Source organism: Pagrus pagrus (genome assembly GCF_965226575.1).
Source record: "Pagrus pagrus genome assembly, chromosome: 8".
NCBI lineage: Eukaryota > Metazoa > Chordata > Actinopteri > Spariformes > Sparidae > Pagrus > Pagrus pagrus.
In genome coordinates, this window is record NC_140192.1 from 32,615,389 (window position 1) to 32,641,118 (window position 25,730).

The window sequence follows — 25,730 nt, forward strand, 5'->3', positions numbered from 1 at the left end:
TATCTTCTGTATCATACTACATTTAAGGTATTTATGCCATGAAACAGGATTTCTCAGTGGTTGTTTTTGTGTGAATGTTTAAGAAATGAAAAAAATGATCTGTTATATCTATAATAATAAGTAGACATCATTTGAAAAGTCATGTTTGGAACTCTGTGTGTGATGAATTTACAACATATTCTACCTGTGACCAAATGGGTTGATGCATACAGCCTTCCCACGACTAAATCTATAAGTAGCTCTACTTATACACATACATTTACATACATATAAAGCACCATTTTGATTGTCATCCTCATCATGATATCTCAGTATCTACTTGGAAGTCTTTACTATGGCATGTGGAATGATGAAATGTTATGGAATGACATTTTCTCTGCTGCCTGTCTCATTAGCTATTCTGTCTGTGTTGGTTGAAGGCCAGGCCTGAAGCACAGATGGGGGTTGAATGTCAACCTGCAGAAAAGGCTGTTAAGGTTAAAACGGCCCTGTTCCTCACACAGACATTACAGTCTACCCAAATGAAGTGATCTGAAGAGTACTCTGGCTGAGGTATTTTTAGCTGCTAGTATTGGCCAAGCTCCAAAAATGCTTAATTCCTAAAATTCCCATAATGCAATGAACATTATCCTATTGTCAAACAGTCCCTGTCTGATAAATACCAATGTCTTCAAACCCCAAGCGCACATAAAACAGACTTTCTGTTATAAATTAGCACTTTCCAAGCTCCAGTGGTGGAAAATAAGTACACTCCACTACATTTCAGAAGGAAATATTTTACTTTTTCTCCACCATAGTATAGTTATTGGTAGAGCCCAAAAGACACTGGAGATTTTGGGGACAATACCGATATTAAGGAGTAACAAAAATGAAATTGATAGATTAGCCTATATAGTTATATACACAAAATATATAGTGAAACACATTTTTTATAATCACCCAAATGTGGTTATCAAACACTCATGACTAAGATATGTACACAATAGAGGCAGGATATGTTACAGTTCAGTATAAACTTTATTGTCCAATATAATGACAAAAATTGAAAATTAAAGACTGAAGAATTAAAGCATGCAGACAAGACATAAGTAGCGCCCAATCGATACTGATATTTTTGGGGCGTATGTTGATGCCGATATTAAGGAGAAAAGGATACTGATAATGATGTGTATCAGCCGATAGGCTCACATTTTTTGCAACGATTCCTAAGATGTGGTTATCAAACACATGTAATGAGACCAGGGGCCTCATGTATCAATGTTGCGTACACACAAAAAAGTGGCGTACGTCATTTTCCACGCCAACGTTCAGGGCCCAGTATTTCAAAACTTGTAATCTGGATCAGAGTAATCCGGATAATGAAATCCTCCTTTTCTCAGTCATGGATCACGGTGATCCTGCTGACTTTATCTGAGTATTTCAAAACACTGGCAGGGTGGATCACCGTGATCCCGACCTGGCCGGATACGGATTTCCAGATCTCAAGTCTCCGCCTCCGCGATCTGAAAACATGGCGGACTACTCCGCAAAAGGAGCAGCTGAGAGCGCGACTTTCACGTCAAAAGTCTGAGTTTACCGTCGTCTAATGTGCAGCGGTTAAAAGACCATACGGACGCCAACCAACATATCATGCAAGCCAACTATTTGAATCGTCACCTTATTAAAACCAGGCCGTAGCGATCTCTAATTGAGCCGCGGCCGTGCTAACGGGAGCTAGCAGGAGCTAGCCCGGCTCCATTGACTTGTGTGTTAAGCAGCTAGCGGGCTGTCGTTAGCGTGACGTCATTGGCAACACAGCAGACTTATAAATAGGCTCCATGTGCACAGACCTGCTGCAGTACTTAGAAAACATGACGCTACACAGTATGAGTATTAACTACACGGTTTGCTCAGAAGTGTCAGAGTGCTACAGTAATGCTGGTGATGATATCATGTTGTTGTGTACATAAACACAATGTGGGATTGTGGATTAAGATACTCACACACCTTCTACTTTCAGAGTCCACTCACAGCCATGGACACTCGGCTACAACAGGGCGAGTGCTGGAAATCCTTGGAAATGCTTTAATTGCATTGATACATTTAAGGTTTTCAAGTAATTGGAGTTTGAATAAAGTGCTTGAAACTGCTCAAAATTGTAATAGCATTGCTTTCATAGTATATACCTTGGTCAGTGATTTAAATGAAATTAAAATATTTTACTATGTTTTAAATTTCTTACAATTACTTTAATTATTTGTTAAAAGTACAACACTGACACTTAGATTAAGTGTAATGAACATCTTGAGTAACAATATCTGGGAGAAGTGGAGCTGAAACTTTGTCAATCCAAGTCAAATCCACCTCTGAGGTGGGATTCAAGTGATCCTGAAATTTTGGTATCAAGTTGATCCAGATATCTGCCTTGTGTTTTGAAATACCCAAATCCAGCCTTTTATCTGGGTTCAAGGGAGGATTGGATTACCAGAGCTGGATCCTGATCTTCAGGATCAGGATTTTCTGGATCTGTGTTGAAATACCCAGTTTTCAGATCAGATCTAGATTTAATCCAATCCGACCAGGATAATCCTGTCAGATCACTTTTGAAATACTGGGCCCAGATGTATCAAAAGTGAAATGACCGTGGAAATGTGCGGTGCCCCACGGCAGCTTCATGGCTGGCGTACGCACGTTTCTACAGCTATTGTTCCTTTGGCGACACTCTGAGGTGATGCTGTGAAACTGTTAATTATGTCTAAACAATTTGTCCTCAGAGTGTGCACATTACATCAGAGAGACGGACAATTAACACACGCGTTTTCAATCATATGGATCATAAATGACAAAAGCATGCGCAAAGTGATGAAATAATGCCATTAACAATGGCAGCCTTGGCCTTGTTAGAAGACATCGCAAATGGTAATATCAGACATGAGAGGGTGTTTAGAGAACGGGAAGATCTGTTGGCAAATGACGACAACTGGCTCATGAGTCGTTTTAGGTTGCCGAGGCCAGTGTTACTGGAGCTGTGCGCAGAGCTGCGGCCAGCCCTAGAACGAAACACAGCCAGGAGCCAGGGGTTGTCCGTGCCCACACAGGTGTGGGATCATAAGAATGTCATCCCGGTACATCAAATTCCCATACAATGCTGTTGAACAGGCCAACATTAAAGCGCAATGTGCAGCAAAAGCCGGTTTCCCTGCACACATGTTGCTGTAAAAGCGCCATCAAAGGAATAATTTGTTTTTGTCAACAGGAAACATTTTCATTCAATTAATGTTCAAATATGTGATGCGCAAATGCAGCTCACCAACATCGTGGCAAGGTGGCCTGGTTCAACATGACTCGTTCATTCTTACCAATAGCATGGTTGGTAACAGGCTGGAGGCTGGCACGGTGCGCGATGGGTGGCTTCTCAGTGACTAAATCCGTTTAATTGCGCCCCGAATGTAAACCAGCACAATGCCTTTGGGCACGTGCATTCAAATATGTGCATTTGTTTTTCCCTGGTGAAAATAGAGCGGCAGAGCTATCTAACAAGCCCTTTATTGTCTCCTTGTGTTCAGTATTTGTGTCATTAAACGTGTGCGTAAAGTTGGAAATGTCACACTGCAGTAGCCACGACGCACTTCTGCAGTCATTAATATAAGTGTGATCCGTCTCGTCAATCCTTGTAATGAAGTTGTTTTGTCCTTCTGTTTGTTTCCCACTAACGGTGGCACTTATATTATAAAATAAATATATAAATATATATTATTCCTTTTGAAAAAAGTAATAGTGATTCAATCAAGCGGTGCATGAACAAAGGAAACGAAATCTATTTCACATGCTATTGGGCAGAAATCCTCCGCTTCACCTCCACCGCCACGTCGGACCATTTTTTATTTTTAATTTCAGTGAGTGTGCGCTGCTCCGACCCCACAGCGTTCATTGCCTCACACACACGCTCCCACTCACATTTCTTTTTTTTTTTTCTTTCTTTTTTGGTATTTATCCCTGGCGAGAGGCGACCAAATAATACAGATCTTCGCATCTCGACTTTTTTTAATAGCGTTTCGAGCTCAGACTCGGTGAAGTTGCGCTTCTTCCCTTTACTCATGGTGTAAATCTGATGGTGCAGAGAGGGGAATCCCCGCCTATTTAAATTGATTTGCATATTTAAATGAGGGCGTGGACAGGGAGGAGTTTCTTACGTCTACATGTGCGCTCAATTCCACGTTGATTGGGATGTACAAAGGAAAAGTGCTTGGATCGACGCGTACGCACACTTTGATACATCCGATTTTTTTTGTGCGTACGACAGTTTCTGGATTCTAGCGTACGCCATGTTTCAGTAGGAAATCCACGCAAGTCTTAGTACATGAGGCCCCAGGACATTTTGCAGTTCAACTATTAACCTTATCGTCCTAAATGACATCAGTGCATTGAAACAGTAAAATTTAATAATTATAATGACCTTAGCATTTTTGTTGCATTATGTAAGGTAACAAAAATGGCTTCAGAGGTGTTGGCAGACAACATGCTAATACTGATGTATCTGTGATAGGCCAATATGGTCAATAATATCGGCCAACCAATATACCAGTTGGGCTCTAGAAATTGGGTGCTTGGCAGATTAACAGTAATGATTATCCACTGCCTAAGTATGATGCAATTTTATAAGTTAAACCTCCAAACATTATGTACAGCAATTAAAATGACCTCCATTGAATAAAATGCTGCTTACATACTACTGCATAAATAACAATCCAATAATAAAATATGTATAACATTCTAAAACATTTAGTTTTTTTTTTTTTTTACTTTTGATACTTTAAAGCTCCTTCTCACCATAGCTTCAGCTGAAGTCATTGCCTGTGTGGTAGTGTAATACCTACACATTAGGCAACATTTCGACACAATATTTGGAGAGACATTGCAGGCTGCATGTTGGACCCTAACCAATCATAACATGCTATCTTTCAGGACTTGTATCACGACATTTCAGGACAGCATAGACGATATGTATTCTGGAACCCATTCACATCACATCTGTGTGCAGAGGGTGATGCCACAGCCTGAGAGTGATAGATAGTTATAGGTTCACTGAAATTCCACTTTCTCTTCTCCATGTTAACAGTTGAAGAGAGCTCTGTGCTCTATTGTTCACATCACCATTTTGTCTGTCTGCCACATCATGAGGTGTCCAGATGCTGCGTCCGTTAGCTTCCATGAAGAAACTCTATTCAGGATAATTGTTTTCATCACTCGGCCATCATTGGGCTGATCTTGTGTTGTCTGAAATTGGGATGGGACCCACAGCCTCTGTAATGTAGCAGCACATAGGACCTGACAGATGTGGAAGGATTAGACATGATCTGTTTGGCTAAATAAGTTGATTTCAGTCAAATGACGTGAAGCACAGGTAGACTTCACAGTACATACACTTTAAGTACATTATGCTTTCACTTCTTTATAAAATTTGTCCTTAGCTGTATTAACATGCTGTACACCCATCTGACACACTCACAAACACACCTATGCAGTCACGATAAGACATTGGTCACAGTTTCACAGAAAGATGAAACAAGGCCACACACACAATAGACTGCAGAACTGAATACAGGCAGTCCAGGAGAGAATGACGAACATACTGTGTTCTCACATCTGAGCTGGAAGGAAGAAACAGAAGTTATGTCCTAAAACTGTCTGACTTCAATCATTACATTATCTTCTCCACATAAAGCAGTTGGTGGGATGTTTGGGTTTTTTATGTTTGAGTTTGTTACTACTGTGTAACATCGTCTGCTGTAAATCATAGTAACAGTGGCAACAATGCAAGCGATCTTATAAGTACTGCGCAAATGCAGATGTGTCATCCTCATGAGAAATCTGACAATCACTGTGAGAATTCAAGGCAAATTACATTCAGAGGCAACAAGAGGCTAGATAGCTGCTGATTCACAAACACAGCAAAATGATGTGACATTCGCATAGAAATGTCATGACAACATATGCCAGAGCTGTGATTGTAGAGGTAAACAGTGGCAATAAGTAGACTCTCACCAACACTGAATGACACTCATCAAAATGTTAGCTCCAAGGACCACTTGTGCTTTTGTATGTTGCATGTTTTGTATATTTTACATTACTGCAGCCCATTTTGCTGTCATTGATTTTCACGTTTCTCCTTCATCCCAGGCAGCCATCTGTTTGCATTCATTTTGATTTTTGGCAATCAAATGTTGTTGCTATGGATACCATCCATATATTTTCTAATCTGCTAACCCTGTTCAGGGTCAAGAGTGGGCTTGAGCCTATCCCAGAATGTACCAGATGAGAGGCGAGGTGCAACCAGGACAGGTTGCCAGGACTCACCAATACTGGCTCTTTATACTGTAGGTATACCTTTCATTTGTTTATTTTGTTTATTTGTTTATTAGATGGATCCCCATTAGCTGCCGCCTTGGCGACCACTAATCTTCCTGGGGTCCATAGGGTACATTAAAAGGCCAATTCACAGTCTTCCCTACAGGAACTTAGCAACCTGTAGCTTTTTATTACCTCAACTTATGTCCTGTGTTGTTAGTAGTTGCAACTCTGAGGAAAATTAAAACAATCCAGTTGTCTTTGCAACAGAGGGGGGTGGAAGTGGTCCATTTCCACTTTTAGTTACATGTTGTTAAGCTCCTGTAATGGAAAATGCCTATTAATTTGAATTGTTACAGTTATTTGTTTTGGTTTTTTTTTGCATCAGGCTAGATTGCATTGTCTGATAGAATTGCACCACTAGGGTCAATTGTGTAATCCGTCCTCATATCTGAATACAGTGCCTATAAAAATGATTCACCCCCTTAATTGTTTTCCCCTTTTATTGCTTTAATAAATGGAATAATGGTTGTGCAAACTTCCCCGCTCTGCTGTGTACGGGAAGCGCCGAGCGTCACCGGAAGGACCCGAGTAGCCCCGATGAATCGACAGAACAGCCCCAACAGCAGCTGAGTTGCCTGTTGAGTGCTGCGCACATCCGCTGCTGGTGTGACACTGTTGAGCCGAACCGGATCGTGGCTGTCCACGTAGTCAACCTGTGTATGTTGTGCGTGAGTACAAAGTAAGTTTGCATCGGTTGTTTGAGGTTTATGCTGCCCATGATGTTCTAACGTACGTGGTGTGGATCCGGACCGGCCGCCATGTTGTGTATCATTTATGAGAGTTAATATGCCACGGGCTGTTTAATGTTTGTCTTCTTTCATATAGCCTACGTGGTCTAAACATGTAGTGTTGTTCTGGTTGAGAGTTCGGTGCGGCGGACGTGTTTTCCATATTACTATATTTACATTTATTACAGTTGTGTGTTGGATTGTAATGATGTGGTCTGAGGCGCCCCCGTGCGGCCATTTGAGAATATTGTTTGACATCGATTGTGATCACTGCATTCATTGAGTATTTGTCTGTTTATTTCATAGTCATATCACTTTAATTGTATATCATACTAATATATATTTATTGTTGTTTATTTTACATTTCAAGGAAACCACAACAACGCACATCCTGTAGGCCTACGCTGTTCATTTGGGAATCAATAAAGAAGGATTATAACTGAACCCTCCGTAGTAGCTGCAGTTTTTCTAACCGAAAACTAAGGCCAGACTGTGTACGCCAGCATCCAAATACAAGATATACTACAATGGTCAATATACAAAAAATATACACAACAAAAAAAACTCTTTAATGTAAGAGTGAAAAGAGATTTCTACAAAGTAATGTCAAATAATGTTATGTAAAATAAGTGATTGCACAAGTATTCACCACCTTTGAGGTGACTGACCTAATTCAACAGAGGTCAAGTCAATTGGTGCTAGTAGTCTCACAATAAGTGAAATGGAGATCACCTGAGTGCAGTGAATGTGTCTCAAGTGATTGTAGTATAAGGACACCTGTGTCTGAAAGTCCAGTCACTGGTTAATCAGTATTCCTGGCTACAATTACACCATAGAGGCACAATAACATTCCAAGCAACTCTGTGAAAAGGTTATTGAAAAGTATAAGTAAGGGGATGGATACAAAAACAGTTCCAAGTAACTGAACATCCCCCGGAGTTCAATTAAATCCATCATTAAGAAATGGAAGGAATATGGCACGTGTAAATCTGCCTAGAGCAGGCCGTCCTCACAAATTGAGTAACAGTGCAAGAAGGAGACCAGTGAGGGAGGCCACCAAGACACCTATGACTACTCTGAAGGAGTTAAAAGCTTCAGCAGCTGAGATGAGAGAGTGGCAAAGAGAAAGCCACTGTTGAAGAAAGCTCATTAAATGTCCACTACAATTCGCAAAAGGCATGTGGGAGACTCCAAGGTCAACCGAAAGAAGGCTCTTTGGTCTGATGAGACCAAAATGGAGCTTTTTGGCCATCAGACTAAAAGCTATGTTTGGCAAACACAAACTGCAAATCACCACAAACACACCATCCCCACTGTGAAGCATGGTGGTAGCAGCATCATGCTGTAGGGATGTTTCTCAGCAGCAGGCCCGGGATAGCTTGTAAAGGTTGAGAGTAAAATGAATGCAGCAACCTGATTCAGTCTGCAAGAGAACTATGACTTGGCAGAAGATTTATTTTCCAGCAAGACAATGACCTGAAGCGTACAGGGAAAGCTACACAGAAATAGTTTAAAGACAACAAGCTCAATTTTTGGAGTGGACGAGTCCCAGACCTCAATCCAATAGAGAATTTGTGGCTGGACTTAAAAAGGGCTGTTCACACCCGATCCCTGTGCAACCTGACAGAGCTTGAGCAGTTGTTTTTTTTGTAATTTTTTCGTTTTGTATATTGACCATGATTCCATTTATTAAAGCAATAAAAGATGAAAACATTTAAGGGGGTGAATACTTTTTAGAGGCACTGTAGGTATGAATCGATTGTCAGCGTCTCCCACAATAACATATACCACAGTTACCAAAACAAAATGACCATTGTAGCAACAGCAACACGTACTGGTCCTTCATCTTACAGTAGCATTTTGGTTAGGTTTAGGTTTAACACTGCACACTGGTCTCCTGAATGAAAGTCTTGTGCTTAACCTGACCATCCATTTCCAACCAAATTTTTTATGCTGCTTCTCCTCACTTTCTCCTGTGAAGCTGTAATAACTACTAGAGATGCTAGAGGTTGCCACCCAACAACAAATGTAAATATGGGTAGTAATAAGCCACTTTCATTTTCAACCTATGGTCATCTTCCTAATGAGGACTGGCTGTCCTTGGGGTTATGTGTGACCATACTTTGACATATTACATACAGTACGTATTATGCGCAAAAGCAAGTACAAAGAGATGATAGAAACCTCAGGAAGAGCCACAGAGGAGGGATCCCTCTTACTGGACGGACAGACATGCAATAGATGTTGCATGTACAGAACAGAACAACAAAATCACAGTTTACAAATTTAATTGACAGAAAGTCTAATACAAGTAAATTATATAAAATATATGTGAAGAGCGTGGACCCGGCAGGATGACTGAGCAGACCAGGTAACACGGACGGACTGGGACAGAACAGCCACAGCCTCCAAGTAGACAGAGAGCAGTTTAATGATGAAAATAAAGTACCAAGGTGGTTTTCTTGCCAGGTTTGGCTCCGAATAACCCTGGGCTGAGTCAGCACGGACCACTTACCAAGCTAACAGCAGTTAACTATGTTTAGCACCAGCTGGCATTAATTAAGCAAAAAAGCCACCAGTATCTGTCTACCAGGAAACTCCAAAAATCACCTCAGTACTGTAACTGGCCTCTTTTCTTTATCTGAGGCCCCGGTCCAGAGGTGTTCATTGAGAATCTAATGATTATCAGTACGATTGTTGGCAGCTACTGCAGAAACAAGTAAAGCTATCTGTCCAGAGTTGCTCCAGGCAGAGCAGCCGAGGGCAGTAGAGGAAAAATATTTTTTCCTTAAAATGTGTTATTGTACAAATAATAAAGTTATATTTTTGGACAGTATTCTGTGAGGTCTGGTCACAAGCAACACACTCCTCTGGCGGCATTCTTTTTATACATCCTTGGCAGTGTCATAAAATAAAGAAAGTGTTGATTGGACAAATAATTAATGTCATCAACATTTTTAATGTGTTTCGAGGAAGTTACAATCTTTAAAATACCATTTAAAAAAATACCTACAAAACGTTTTTTTTTTGCCACTGTTGGGCCTGGCATATAGGTGAGATATGGAGCAAGCCCTGTGTGAAATAAACACTTGAACAGCAATTTTGACTTCATTGGATATTTAAAGACAACAGCTGCCCATCTGATGGGCTACTGTACATCTCAGAATTTAGTGTTCCTCCTCTTCTACTGCAGGCAGTGGACTGTACACCTTTGGACAAACAAGAGGCTGCCAAGATCCTTATAATGGAGGAGTCAACGGAGGTTTGAAAAGATGGCAATTCTCTGCTGAAGGCTGTCTATTTGAGTCGTCTTCGTCTAACTCGGCTGCTTCTGGAGGGAGGGTCCTACATAAATGAGGGTAATCAACAAGGCGAGACACCACTTACGGTTGCCTGCAAGACACGCCATACAGATTCACAGAGTGTACCCAAACACAAGATGGTTCAGTATGTTCTAAAAGGATATATATATGCTACTACTTCTAGAAAGCATGTGTTTTTGTTCAGAATTATTAGCTTCAACTTGAGGAGTTTCCTGGTGTAATAAATGTGATCTTTCTCCAAATAGGTATCTTCTGGATACAATGGTGCTGATCCAAATATCCAAGACAAGACTGGGAAAACAGCTCTGATGCATGCATGCCTGAAACAAGCTGGAGCTGAAATTCCATCACTCTTGCTTAGCAGAGGAGCTGATCCACCTCTGGCAGATCATGCAGGCTTATCAGCATTGATTTATGCTGTCAAATCAGGCAACAGGGATGTTCTCAGGGTTCTCCTGGATTCCTGTAAAGCGAAGGGAAAGGAAGTTGTCATTGTCACCACCAGCAAACTGCCATCCAGCCATCAGATGACAAAGCAGTACCTCAATGTCCCTCCACCTCCTGACCTTGATGAGTGTTTGCATTACACTCTAAAATCTTGCTGCATTTCTCCATTTGAGGTCCAGCTACGAACCCCTCTACAGGACTCCTCAGCAAGTGCTTCCCCTCAACCTGGTAGCCCCCTTCTTGGCCTCAGGGACCCCCTGTGTTTAGAAGCAGGACCTGGTCTAGTCACATTGCAGCCAGGTTCTCCAATCCAACATCCTAGTCCTTTACATGTTCCTGGTGTGGATAAGAGCAGCGCCGCCCCTCCCTAGACGCAGAACACGCGTTGTGGGTAGGGCCCCACGATCCGTGGGGGGCCCCATTTTGCGCAAGGGGACGCATTCTCTGCAAATGCGCAAAGGATGCGCATCGCTGCCGTGAGGCGCGCTTAGAGCACCGAGTCAGCCCGAGGCAGGAGAGAAAAAAAAAGAGACGAGTAATCTGACACTGCACACGTTGCCGCAATGATTGACAGCACGCAGCATCTGACCAATCAGCGGTCAGATGCGCCGACAGGCAGTTGGATGCAGGTGGAGAGATGGCCTCCAAACGGCAATATGATCGGGAGCAAGCAAAAGAAAGACAAAGTCAAAACAAGAGGAGGCTCGTGCTTTACTTGAAGGTGGGCATGTTGTGGCATGAACAGCCCAGCTGCTAGCCTGCTAATCATGAGACAGAAGAGAGGATAATTCTGTCTAGATGTGGACTGGAGATTAAATTTTCCAGCGGCCCTGATTATCATTTATTGAATGTCTTGTTTACTGCATCTACATTCACCTCTGTTGAAAAAGGAGTGGTTAATTGACCAGTTGGTGGTCGTATGTTGGCTCAGGTTTATAGCCTATCAATCTATGCTATCAGTAGAAGTTTTGGGCTATTTTTATGGAGGTAAAATGTCGCCATCTTTTGGTGAATTTAATTCATAAGTCATATAAGATTAGATAAGAAAAATTAAGATAATCCTTTATTTGACCCACAATGGAGAAATGTAAAGCATTGCAGCAGCAAACAGCAGTGTAGGAATATAGAACCTAAGTACTAAATGTAAAAATAAGTATATAAAAATATTTAGATATAGAAATATCATCAAATCAAATCAAATCATAATGAATATTATTATTAGTTGTAGTCGTATTTGCATTAATTGCATTTTAATCTTTGTGAGGCTAGTATTTACATTAATTTCATTGTGTAATTTACCATTAAGACCAAAACAAATCTTAATAATCTGCTTGTATGGTGGATTTCTTGTCATAACAGGGTCAATGCTGAAGTTTGTTACTAAGGGTGACACGGAGCCAGCGCCCAGTACGTCACAAGGGCCATCAAGCGCCATGTCTACTGAAGCAGCCTGCATCTGTAAAAGGCTTGTTCCATTGTTGAAAGAGGCTGTTCATTAGGGTCCGGGCAGCTAAGCTGCCAGGACACTATTGTATTCCTAGGAATTCTTTCTTTCTTTAGGGTCCAGGCAGCTAAGCTGCCAGGAACCTATTGTATTCCTAGGAATTCTTTCTTTCTTTCTTTCTTTCTTCTTCTTCTTCCGAGGAAGTCATACTTCCCATGGGCGAAAACTCACCAAACTTTACAGAAATGTCCGGCCCCATGCCAGATTTACTTAATTCCAAGGACATGTCAATATTCCTCCTGGGGGGGGGCACAATAAGCGTTTAAATTTAAAAACTTTAAAAATACCTACAAAATCAACAGTACATGCTACAGTTTTGAAACTTTCACCAAACTGTAGCCCCAATACTGCTGAAACTTTAGTCCCCTTAAACTCATGACAAATTATGAAGTCCATCACTCAGTTTTTTTCAAAACCTGTAAAACTTATAAAACCTATCTCCTCCCACAATTTTTGCCCAATTGTCACCAAACTTGCTAGAGAGCATCTTCAGACCGTCCTCCACAAAACTTGTTTCTCGGATTTTTGATTTATCAAAAATTAAGTCTACAGTGCATCAAAATGTTTGACTGTAAACAGTACTGTAAACATATACTATCAAATTCTTGCTAAATACATTTTCAATCTTCCTGAAAAAAAATTGAGAATATTTTGCAGTCATGGTTGATGGAGTTTGGCAAATATCAGAATTTTATCTCAAAAACTGAATTTTTGAGAACATTTTGAATTCTGCTCTCATGGGAACCACTGGAGTCAATGGAAGAGTGGCATTTTTAAACATCAGATTTTCTCTTATGAAGCAAAACACTTTAAGTTAAAAACAAATCACCAACATTTCCATGCTGTCAAGATGCAATTTGTGTATTATCAGATTTTTGTTCAGGTAACAGAATTTCTGACATTTTGACCATTTTTGAAATCTGCCTTGACAACAGCTGCCCGGACAGTGACTCCCTGAGTCGACAAATGAAGCCACACAGCAGGTATTACTTCCAGCCAATTAGCTCAGTGAGTTAGGAGCTGGTGCTTGGTGTCAGGGGTTGTGGGTTCAAGACTCAGCAAGGATTATGATCATGACCGATCAAAATATCAGATGTCCTCAACATGAAACACAAGACAATTGTCCTGACGGTGGCATCACACCAAGCCTCTAAATTAAATAAAAACAAATAGCTTGGACTGGACCATGGACGAAAGCTAACCAAATTTTGCACAAAGGTCCAGTCTCATGCCAGATTACCTCAGCTGTAAACCCAAGCCAATAGTCCTGATGGTGGTGCTACAGCAAGCGTCTAAAGTTTAAAACTTTGAAAAATCATAACAAATCAACCATACTTGCTGCAGCTTCAGAACTCAATATTGAAGAAACTTTTGTACATTTAAACCTATTAAAAATCATGAAGTACATCACTCAGTTTTTTTTCAAAAACTGTAAAACTTCTTAAACCTATTTCCTCTCTCCTCCTTTGATTTATGAAAAATTGAGCCTCAAAAACTGAATTTTTCACAGCATTTTAAATTTTTCTTTCATGTGAACAATTGGAGTCAATGCAGTAATGACATAGCTAAACATCAGTTATTCACTTATGGAGCAAATCAATCACTTTTAAAAACAAATTACCAACATCTCCATGCTGTCTAGATGCAATATGTGTATTTTCAGATTTTTTTCCTAATAACTGAATTTTTTATTACTTTGTTTGTTTTGTGGTGATGTAATTCCAGTCCAAACATAGGTGGCGGTAATGTGCTTTAATGCTGATTGACACCCTCCATTTAAACTGAAGAAGGAGAATCACTTAAAGTTGATCCAGCTGAGAGTAGGAGACAGGATCAGTGATCTAGTTCAGTGAGTGGGAAACATATATGTAAAAAAATCACAGCAAAACAAAGATTAAATCAAGAGAGCAGTATTTCAAACCAATCTTTTTGGGGGGCATTTTTGCCTATATGGATAATACAGTGAGAGACAGGAAATGTGGAGGCAGATTTTTTTTTATTTTTACAGTGGTTACAAATATGCCTGCATGACAGTGTATAGCTTACTCACTTTGTGAAGCCTCACATGATCTGTCACTAGCCAGTTAACTAAGTGAGATAGAAGATGGACTTAGGTGTCAAAGGTTGTAAGTTCAAGCCTCAACTAATGCAAAATGAACATTATGATGTCAACTGTCTGTCTTCCTGTTCTACACTTTGTTGCTCAGCCTCAGAGTTGCCTAAATTTGCCAAAAATAGCCCGGACCCGACCCATCGCTGCGCAGCAGCTATAATTTGATTTGTTCCTACTAATAAAAGGTTTTAAACCTAAATGGCATTTTGTGATACAGTCATTTTGTAAAGGGGGGGGGCCTCAAAATAAAATTCTGCTTAGGGCCCCAATTTTGCCAGGGGCGGCCCTGAATAAGAGACTTAATCTCCAGAGGCTACACTCTGAGCAGCAGAGCCAAGCCTCATCTCTGACAGAGGAGCTGGTGTAAATTACACCTGAGGAGGAGTGGTCCTTCATAGTCAGCAGCCACAGAACCCCTCCAGCTGTTTTATGCCACCACAGTATCAATGTCAAAGACACAACAGGGCTTCTGAGAGCACTAGAGAAAATGTCAGGAAGTGAGAAAAGGGGAGGAGGTGGAAGAAGAGGCTTTGGTAGAAAGATGTCATATAAGTACTGCAAGTTCACCGCATTCTGCTTCACACCCAAACTTGCATCAAGACAGTCTCCCATTTCCCCATGAACCCTGTCCTCTGGACGAAGACTCCTCCGACTCTGTCATGTTTCCAGTCTACAAAATGTGGTTCGTCTGCGGAACATTGGTATTGACCACTTCAGTTCTGACTCTCAGTTACCACAGTTTGGCAGGCAAGACAATAGCTCCAACAATGGTGGCAGAGCTGGAATTGGAGCAGAAAGGCACAAGCTGGTCAACATCAAATTCTCCACTCTGTCAGGATCCAGGGAATCCTTGGAGAGCTCTGTCATAAGACAAGGTGCTGCCATGCTGGAGCGGAGAGGCTCAGGGGCCCTTCTTCTGGATCTCATCGCCCACGCCCGGCCAGGATACCTCCCTCCTCTGAATCCCCATGCTCCTATACCAGATATTGGGGTCAGGTCAAGCTCTTCCTACCCTTTGAGTGGAGGTAGCAAAACACTGAATAGTGTTCTTACAGGGTCAAAGCCAATTTTACCCTGTGCACCTATTTTCCTTAGGAATGTGAAGGCAGAGAAAATGCTGTGGAGATGCCACTCAATGCAGAGTGAGCAGATAAATCATCTGGTCAACTTCAAAGAAAGGTTTTGGCCACTAAAATAAAATTTGTATTATTCAATTTATTTTATAGGGCTAATGCAGTTTAACATAGTTCCAATGCACAGAACCAAGTAACTAATCTACTGCACACTTAATGGCTATTGCTAATTTTCAACTCTTGTCCCTAGTTGGGCTTTTACATATTACAATGTAACCCAGCCCGAGTGAGATTGCGCCTCTCTATACCAGGAGACTCTGCATTGTGTTGATGTTGGTATTGTTGGGTGCAATGTGAGGGACAAGTCGGACACACGGATGGTCAAGATAGTGGCTGAGACCGCACGGTTTATTGAGTGTCGATGCTGGCGGCTCCACCTTACAAACCATCGGTTAAGATAAGTCATATAAAAGTAATTGTACTGTTTTCAAAATAAAGCGCTATACCTTCACAGCTACTAAACCCCTTAAAACAAGGTTTCAGCTCAAAACACAGAGCATAAGAGAAAACCCACAGGTAGATCAATAGCAGACAGTATCCGCAGAGCTAGCACACATACAACTAAGAAGCTAGCCATTATCACGGCCGACATACTCATAAAACCAGGTTACAAATCCTAAAACTTCATCAGATGGTAAACAAACATCTCAATAAACACATCATTTAAATAGAACAGCGTATTAACTGTTTATGGTCAAGGTATTTGACTATGATGTGGAGAACTATCTATAGCGCTTACTAGGGCATTAGTGACTTCAGATTTTTTCAAGTCGACTTATCCGTCAATAAAGTCGAAGTCGAGTTGACACGTCGTTTGATGACGTCATCACATTGACACAGCGGAGGAACACAGCTGTCCAACAATGAGCAACTTTTATTAGTTCTCTGTTACATTAACAATCAACATGTACAGTAAAGTGCACTTTTGAAAAACAAGAATCATCATGCATTCTCAAAGACATTTGAACAAAACAAAACATATGCTACTACCTTGAATTTTCTGGTAAATTTAAGTGCACAACAGAAAGTGGGAAGCCCGCGGCAGCCAAGGCACGCAGAATGCCAGTCAACAATAGACATTATAGTAACAAAAGAGCGCCTTTTCATTATACAATACATATAACAAATTAACAGAAGAATGAAAACACAAGCCTTTACAATAACAAAACATCACTAAGAACAACTTGAGCCTGCAATAAAAAATAATATAAAATTCGAAACTCACCAGCAGGTAGCTCCTAAAAATAAAGGGTAAATCAAGTAATAAATATTTATTTATTTAGGCCTATTTATTTATTTAGTTTTGCTGTAATGTTAGTATTTCCCAGCAAAGTAACCCTATTCTGAGTCGTCGTCCTCTTCCTTTTTAGTTTTGGTGCTCTTGCGCTGCAGGTTTCATGTAAAAAGATTAGTGTGTCCACATGCGCTGGATGCAGACTTGCGCGCTGCCGCGTGATTGTGTTCCCGGCCAGAGAGAACACCCTTTCACTGGGGGTACTGGTGGCTGGAACAGCCAAGTAGCCGTAAGCCAGCTTGGCTAATCGAGGAAAGTCGGCCTGGTTGCGGGTCCACCACTGCAGTGGATTCCCCATCGTTGGGAGTTGAGGTGTTGCGCAATACGCACAGAGTTCGGCAGCTGGAGTTGAGTGAGCCTCTTTGCGCCCGCTCTCAAAGTGAGCTCCAAAAAGCTGCTCAAAATCATTTTCCAGTCTTGATTTCTTCATCATCGGCTCAGCTTCATCAGCAGCAGCTTGGACGTCATCTTCATCATTTTCAACTGCATGGAAAATCAATAACGCTCAGTTTCACACAGCCAGATATGATTTCAATATCAGCTCAAGCTGTAACCTAATGAAATAAGCTATCACAACAAAATAACAATATTTTCACGGGACAAATGATTTAATAGTCTGTTGTGGCCTTGACCTAACGTTACCTGTAGCAGTAGCTGTAGCAGGCGTCTGAGGTCAGAGTCTGGGGACTGGTCTCTCATCCTGCAGCAGCTGATGCAGGTGGTTGCGAGCGTGATCTCTTATGCGTTCTGGAAGGAACTGGAGATGTTTGAAGTGGGGGTCTAACAGACAGGTGACTACTGGGATTGACTCAGCGAGGCCATCAGACTCCAGTTTGAAGCGAGTGACCAGCTGTTCTCGCACAGTCTTCTTGAAGGAGCAGGTCGCGCCCATGTCTGATTCTTGGACACAGAGGGTGGTGTTGATCACGTTGCACATCACTGGATAGATGAAAGACAGACCGATGTGCAACTCCCCACATATCACCTTCGTAGCTTTTGCCAGGGGAGATAACACAGCAATCAGCTGTTCTATCAGCTCCCAGTGTGACGCGCGCATCTCAAGTGACTTTTTTACACTCAGCTTTGTGACTGTTTCATCTGCCAGGACAGATTGGACAGGGATCCTCTGCTCATGCAGCCGCTCCAGCATGATGAAAGTGGAATTCCACCGGACCTCACAATCATTTTGGAGTTTCTTTGGTTTAATGCGCAACTGAGACTGCTTGTCCTTCAGAGCGCAAGATGCCACAGATGAGTGACGGAAGTGACCAACCACACGTCTTGCTGCATCGATGGCCTTGGTGATTTCACGTAGGATTAAACCTGTCTTGATTGCCAGCTGTAGAGTGTGCCCAGTACATCCTATGTCTTTTGGAGACTGCTCGCACAGCTCCAAAGCTAGGTTCATGGCTGCGGCGTTATCGTGCACCGTACAAAACACCTCTAGGCCCAAGTTTTAATGACGGCAGACAAACGATCGGCAATGTTGACAGCTGTGTGTTGCTCTGTCATGGCAGAGGTAGTCAGGACTCTGGCTTTCAGCTCCCACTCCTTTGTGATGTAATGAGCCGTTACTGTGATGTACGGTTCCATGGTTGGAGATGTCCACAGGTCAGTTGTGGCACTCCTGCCTCACATCTCCTCCTCTATGCTCTCTCGCAGGGCGTCACATTGCCGGTCGATCATAGAACAGAGTGTGGTGTGGCTCGGGACTGTGTAGTCTGGTTCAAAAAAATGTAGGATTTCTTTGAAGCCTTCGCCTTGTACTGCAGCCAAAGGTCTCACATCTTTAACAATAAATATAACAAGCAGATTTGTGATCAGCTGTTTTTTCTTTTCTGTCAGAGGATTTTTTGTGAAGCTGCTTATCTTCCTCTGGACCGGATGACTCCCCGCAGCGCTAGCATCACTCAGGTTAGCTAGTGGATGCCGATTCAGATGGCCGTGCATAACGCTCGTACTTTTATTGTACTTTAAGACCGATTTACAGATTGTGCAGGTCACCGTGCTGTTTGTGTGGTCTAGAGTGAAGTACCTCCATACATGGGATGTGTGTCTGTCACCTACTGCTTTTGATGCCATGTCTCTCCTATTGTTGTCGTCTGGTTTTTAATTTCCCCTCCACGCAACAACGTTCCGCCCTTTTTATGAAGTGACTATGATGATTGGTTAAGTCAAGGACTATGTGTCAGCTAAGCCAATCAGAGGCAGAGATTGCATTGTGTACACAAGTGCACAGTACACAGAGGAGGACAAAAGAAAAAAGAAAAAAACCCGACTTGTCGACCACTCTCAGGGGTCGTCGACTTGCGCCACTGACGTCGACGCGTCGACAAATCGGCTCTTCTGTTAATGCCCTAGCGCTTACCTTGCAAACCATAAACAAACACTGAGCCAAAATGGCGGCCATGCAGAGCAAATAACTGAGAACACGGCGTCTGGCAACGATTGCGTAACACCTGAGGGCATAAATAATATAACAGCGCCATCTATTGACCAAAATAGGCAACTGCCTTACAACAATATTGGATATATCAGGTGAAAATGCATGTGCTATTACAGTATCAAACATCGCTGTACTAAACACTATGATACCAACACCGTTGCAACTCGTGCGCTTTTGAGACTAAGAACAAGTTTATTACTGTACTGTATTTCAATTTGTCATGACAGAATTTCGTATCGTCATACCAGTGCTTTAGAAGTATCACAGCCAGCAGAGCGATCTTTTGCCTGATTCGAAGCGCAATTGAAGTCTCCTCCAATAATTTAAAAGCCTTTAATAAAGTGAGGAAGAGCTCATTTGGGCCGTATATACTGACCAGATTTAATGTGTAAAAAAAGGAGGTTACCTTGGGTAATAACATATCTTCTGGCTGGGTCTTGGATTGTTTTAACAGCTTGGAATGATATTGTTCTGTGTTTTCACCGTCCCCATCTAAAAAGGAGATAAGGCGTTCTCCAGGAATTAGCTGAGTTTAGAGCGGCAAGGTGTATGGTGTGTGTCCCCGTTAAAAGACACGGATACAGATGTCCAGTTTAGTGGTGGATTTATTTGACTGTGGTTCTATAATAAAGATACAAAGCAACAATCAGTACAGAACACACCATACATAACACACATATAATAACACAACTCTGGATATAAAGGACTGTATTCAGCAATCAATCATATGATATTAATCATATATTGTAAACAAATCGCCTCCCAAGAGACACACAGCACCCACGGTGAGAATTAGCGTATTAGCTGAACATCACAGCACATCAATAACATTACCCGGTCAGCCTATTACCATCTACGCAACATCAACAGCCTCCGTCCATCCCTTACTCCCAACTCCACTGCCATCCTGGTCTACACTCTGGTCACATCCCGCCTGGACTATTGCAACTCCCTTCTCTTTGGTCTCCCCCACAAGTTCATCCATAAACTCCAATTGGTTCAGAACTCTGCCGCCCACATCATCACCAGGATCCCATCCATCAATCACATCACACCTGTTCTGCAACAGCTTCACTGGCTTCCGGTCAAATTCCACATGGACTTCAAAATTGTGCTCCACACCTTCAAAGCCATCCATAACCTCTCTCCTCCATACCTCTCTGACCTCCTCCACATCAACACCCCTTCCCGGACACTCAGATCCGCCTCATCTATCAGCCCCCCCCGCATCTCTCATTATTGAAGATTGCAGTTATAAGGATTGTAGTTGTTGTTTGTTGCATACATAACTTGACCAGGCCATCTATTCTGAACTTTTTAATAGGCTATCCCAGGCTGTCAGGTGAGTTTCTTGGATGAAAATTATTTTTGACTTAAGTTGTTTAATCCTTCTAATAACCTGTTTCAGTTGGGTTAACTTCTATAGTCCCCTAACGTTCCTGTGTGTGATTTTTATATCAAAGGTATTTTGCATATTTGTTTGTTCGATATATAGTTTGTATCAAGAATACAAGGAGAAGGAGTGACGGGCAGTTCTGCTGTGCTGAGCTCACGACAAACATGAATAAAAAAGAAAAATATGTAAAGACATTTACACACAAAAACATTCAACACTTCAGTTCCCACTCCCTTACTCAAAACAATGAACTGGTAGGGCTTGTGCCGATCCTCTTTATGGAGGGACCATTAACTATACAAACCTGACTTCGCAGGCAACTGGTGGTGTCCATCAACCATGTACCTTATTGTATATTTAGACCTTATATACTAAACCCACTCAAAATGAAGAAAAAATATCAAACTGACCGCTAAATTGTCCCATCTCAGTATGAATATAGTTTCAAAAAATGAGAGTTAAAGTAATAAAGCTCTTAAACACTATTTTTCAAACTTACGAAGAGATTAACGTGGCTGTTCTTTGAAAGAAATTGGTGGTATTCCTTAATCACATATCTTATGATGGCTTGAAACATTGTGAATCAATAATGTTCATTCAGATCATTGAAGTCAATCCTCAATGGAAACAAAGTTTAAAAAAAATAGATAAAGATTGAAGCGATTGTAGCAGGAGGTCACTGGGATTCAAGGAGTAGAGGCTGGAAACCAATCAAGCCACAGGAATTGGAGGAGGGGCTGATTGGCAGCAGGTGTGACTGCAGCAGTCAGTCTCTTCAAATCCCTTTGTGTGTACGCCAGGGCTGCTTGATTCCCTGTGGCTCTGGTAGGATGGACTTTTAACATTTTTATTGTTAGGTATGGTAGGGGTGCTTGCACCCCGAGGTATTTGTAGTTGAATGATTTTAATTGTGGGTCTGCTAAATTTGCTTTTAGGACTGACATGACTGCTCGAGTCCTTGTGGCTCTGGCAAAGCACTGACTGCCGTTTATTTTAGTTTAGTATTATCTTTATTTTAGCTTTATTGATTTTATTGTTTTTATTGTTTAGTATAGGATTTGATTGTTTTAGAGTTTTAACACTCTGTCTCCTTCTGTTTCTAGTGCTGCGGCTGGCGAGGTCCTCCATTCACCGGTGTGGTTGATGCTGGGAGTTCACTTTAGATGGTGTTATGGTTTGTGGTTGCACATTGTTATTAATATTGTGTTTTATTTGAAGTGTGTTGGGTTTATGTTTCTTTTTAATACTTAGTATACTCCCAGTGTCCTAGCAGTGAGTGGTTGGTGTTCCCGCCGTAGTATGACTGTCTGTCCTCTTGTCTCTTCTTGCCTGTGTTTTTAGAGTTTTATTTATAAATAAATGGCATGCATGACCCACACTGGCTGTTGTGGCCTCTTCATTGAAGCCCCTGTTTACTCTAAACCTTCCTAAAGGTTACACTATGTAGCCATATAAGAGTCCTCTTAAATGCAGTACCTTTTCAAAAATTAAAAACTGGCTATGATGACAGCTTTGATGAAAGAAAAATAAGGAGGAATTGTCTGGGACTGGGATGTTACCTGTTGAGCCATCAGTGTGAGCTGATTTCTTCTTACCCAAGTCTGCAATTGAAATCCTCCACCTCTTTTGGTAATGAAACAAGGTGAATCTTCCCATTGTGGAGGACTCTCATCTTACATTGACTATACTGAAATCAGCAGAATGTTTCTTTTTCCACGAACACTGTCCTGACAGCGTTGAACTTGTACCACTGCCTCAGGGTCTCAGCCGAGAGGTCCTGGGCGAAGAAAAATTAGTTTTCCTTGTGAGTGATGTTCAACTGTTCTCCTCTGACATATTGCTTCCCAAAGCTGCAACTGAGCTGGCCATTTTGCTGAGGCGGTCATCTATGCTGTCCAGTTTGGATCCAAATCCTACAAACTCAGACCGAAATGACTCAGCTCGGTTAGCATAGCTGCTAGGTCCGCCATGCTGTAAGCGTTAGTTTGGGTTTTTTTTTGCTCTGTCGATTAAGTGTTGACTTTCAGCTTTTGGGGGGCATGTCTCCTGGTGAAAATGTCACAGTTTTTGATTGTAGTCATTTTGACATAGTCTGTGTTTAGCTGGCAATGATAACTTTGGGGTTTTGAGGATATTGGCACAAGGCTGTACAGAGCCTCCACACTAAGCTGCCATCTTGGTCCGTGGCTCCATAGCCCCCCCCCCCAGTTTGTTTTTAATAGTTTTTGTACAGCAATGGAGCTCTATGGCACAGAGAAAAAATTATATATCAGGCTGTGACACACACACACAATACTTAATTAGTTGGATACATTTATTTGTTGTTAGGATCTGTACATGGGATGTGTTGACAACAAGTAGAATATAAAAGTATATTTAGGTAGATATAAGTCAGTACAACTTGATGGAGTGGTTATGGGTGGTTTTAGAGTGATACAGGGCTGTGGAGTTTGATATTGGATCAGGGTCAATTGAATAATAGGGGACTGTTGGGTCTTGGTGGATGTGTGCACTCTACAGACTGCCATTCCAGTTTCTCTTGAATTAAATGGAAGAAAAAATAAATAAATTCAAAGATCACTTGGGTGAAGCAGAACAAGGTGTAAACAAATAACCATCTTTTAGCAATCATTTGCATATTTACAAATCCAGCTGACACAGAACAACATGAACATTTATTTGAAGTCACACTTGTGTTCACTTGATGAATGGAAGACCTCTTGATCTCTAGATGTGTCTGTCTTGAGTGCTGCTGAGCAGGTCGTGTACAGTGGGTTTATCAAACTGAAAACAGCTGCCTCTTGCTGCTGGGAACAAGGCTGATGTCAGCAAGTGACAACTTGCTGAGCCAACACAGGAAACTTGCAGGTGGTTTAACCTCTGTTCTTTGTGGGTTCATCACTGTGAGTAACACCTTTCACATTTCATACAGTCTAATTTTCCATTTTTAATTGTAAAATATTTCTGAGAACAGTTTTAAGTTGTACTATTATGTACAAACTATGTTTTATAACTATACTATAACTAAGTTTTTGCATTATGCCAAATCCTTAGTATGAGCACCAAATCATCTTCACAGATGAACAATATTATCTTTTGTCAAATTATTATTGTAATTGCATTGAATTACATCGTAAAAGTTGTGCTGGTATTCTTCCAGGAGGTCACTCTATATCTATCATATTGTGTAATGCTGAGAGTGTAGCAGGTTGTGTTTTCGAAAATGTTTTATGGGAGGGCTTTTACCAAACTGATACGAGCTCTGCTGGCCTTTAAAAACAGGCAACAGCAGATGGAGAGCTGAGAAGAAAGATATCAAGACTACAGGTAAGATTTTCACATTTAATCTTCTAGCTCTGCTCAACTGTGTTTTTTTGTCTTCCCTTTTCATTTCTTCAAACTGATCCATGTTCTTAGGTTACTACAGTCCTGACTGCTCCCATTTATAACTAATAACAGTCAACATTGATCTGCTGCTGCTTTTAACACAGTTAACTTAATGCAGACTGCAGCTCCTTATACCTTTACTCCCAATATTATTGATACTACCATCATTATTTTCTGAAAACCAATACTAATACTAATGCTGGTAAGTAACTATTTCTACAAGCAATGCCGTAGTTGCCCTCAAGGATTATAATAATAATTATAATAATACATTTTATTTGTTGGCGCCTTTCAAACACCCAAGGTCACCTTACATTTAAGAAACAGAAAACAACAAAGAACAGATATGAAATACAATAGCACATAATATAAATATAAACAAAGAAAATACAATGTGGTTAGAAAAATAGATAAAGTGGATAAAACGGTTGGGGGACAGGGTATTATAGGGAATAGGACAACTGGTGTCAATGGAGTGCAGAGTGCGTATGTGTAGTGGGAGTGAGTTCCAGAGTCTGGGTGCAGAACAGCTAAAAGCCCGAGCGCCCAGTGAGGTGAGTAAGAAAGAAGGGTTGGAAATGTTATGTTGTAGCCATTGCTGGTTGAGGCGATCTACTGGATCAATTCCAAAACCTTTTGTACCTATAAGTCATTTAAATATCATTATATGTATAAAACATAGGGCCCAGGTTTAAGACCACTGTAATTGCTCTTTAAATAGTTATAATAAAATAAAATAAAACATTTACATGACACCCTTGATCCCCCATAACCTGAAGACTATATAGAAGGATAAATATAAGACCCAACAAATAAAGTCAGGTCATGAATCAATCAATCAAATCAATCAAATTGAAAAAATTGAAAATAAAGTAACTTTATAAAATAATGAAATGATAGTATAAAAATACATCCACACCTATATAAAAGAGGTGAGAAGTTGAGGTGAAGGAAAGCTTTTGTAGAGGACACGTGCATCTGTTACCTTGTAAGGCAGCTGGATTAGCAAGATCAAACCAGCTGGTGTGTCAGGGTAATGTATCTGCAGTCTGTTTGCTCATCTTTTAGACCAGACAATCAAGATACTGTATGATTAATGATAACCATCTTGAAAGAGGTTGTGCACATGATCACACATAGCCAACAAGTGGAGGTTATAATCAGGAAGAGCTTTTGTTTATTCAAAATTGATTTATCATAGTTTCACCTCAACCATTCTCAGAGGTGGAAGAAGTACTCAGACCTTATACTTAAGTAAAAGTAGCAATGCCACGGTGTAGAAATAGTCATTTACAAGTAAAAAATAATGCATTCACTATTTACTTAAGTCCAAGTAAAAACAGTATTAGCATCAAAATATACTTAAAGTACCTACAGTAAAGGTACTCATGCAGAAAAGCAAAATAATAAATTATTGAATTGTGATAACTGATTCACTAATGTGGACATCACTTTATATTGGAACTGGTAAAGATGGTTTAAATGTGTCAAATAGTTTATCTGCTGGGTAGCTTGCGAATTTCTCCTCAGGGATCATTAAGTCAATCAATCTACACTTTAATCTGCAGT

General features: G+C 41.0%; 1 protein-coding gene, 1 long non-coding RNA gene and 1 pseudogene across 3 annotated transcripts; all 3 read left to right on the forward strand.

The window, feature by feature from the left end:
- The first annotated feature begins 6,867 nt into the window (after window positions 1-6,867).
- On the forward strand, window positions 6,868-7,562 carry LOC311260700. Its single transcript, XR_014623047.1, has 2 exons — window positions 6,868-7,069; window positions 7,489-7,562. It is a non-coding gene; the product is annotated as an uncharacterized lncRNA (long non-coding RNA).
- A 2,800-nt stretch (window positions 7,563-10,362) lies between these two features.
- On the forward strand, window positions 10,363-22,152 carry LOC311260699 (ankyrin repeat domain-containing protein 34B-like; the record flags this gene model as incomplete). Its single annotated transcript, XM_084358858.1, is given in 5 exon segments — window positions 10,363-10,383; window positions 10,387-10,565; window positions 10,687-10,699; window positions 10,702-11,609; window positions 21,878-22,152. Coding segments are annotated over 4 exon segments (771 nt in total). The 3' UTR covers window positions 11,260-11,609; window positions 21,878-22,152.
- On the forward strand, window positions 14,497-22,152 carry LOC311261926 (ankyrin repeat domain-containing protein 34B-like; annotated as a pseudogene). Its single transcript has 2 exons — window positions 14,497-14,518; window positions 14,784-22,152. The product of its transcript is annotated as an ankyrin repeat domain-containing protein 34B-like (transcript).
- Window positions 22,153-25,730: the final 3,578 nt, after the last annotated feature.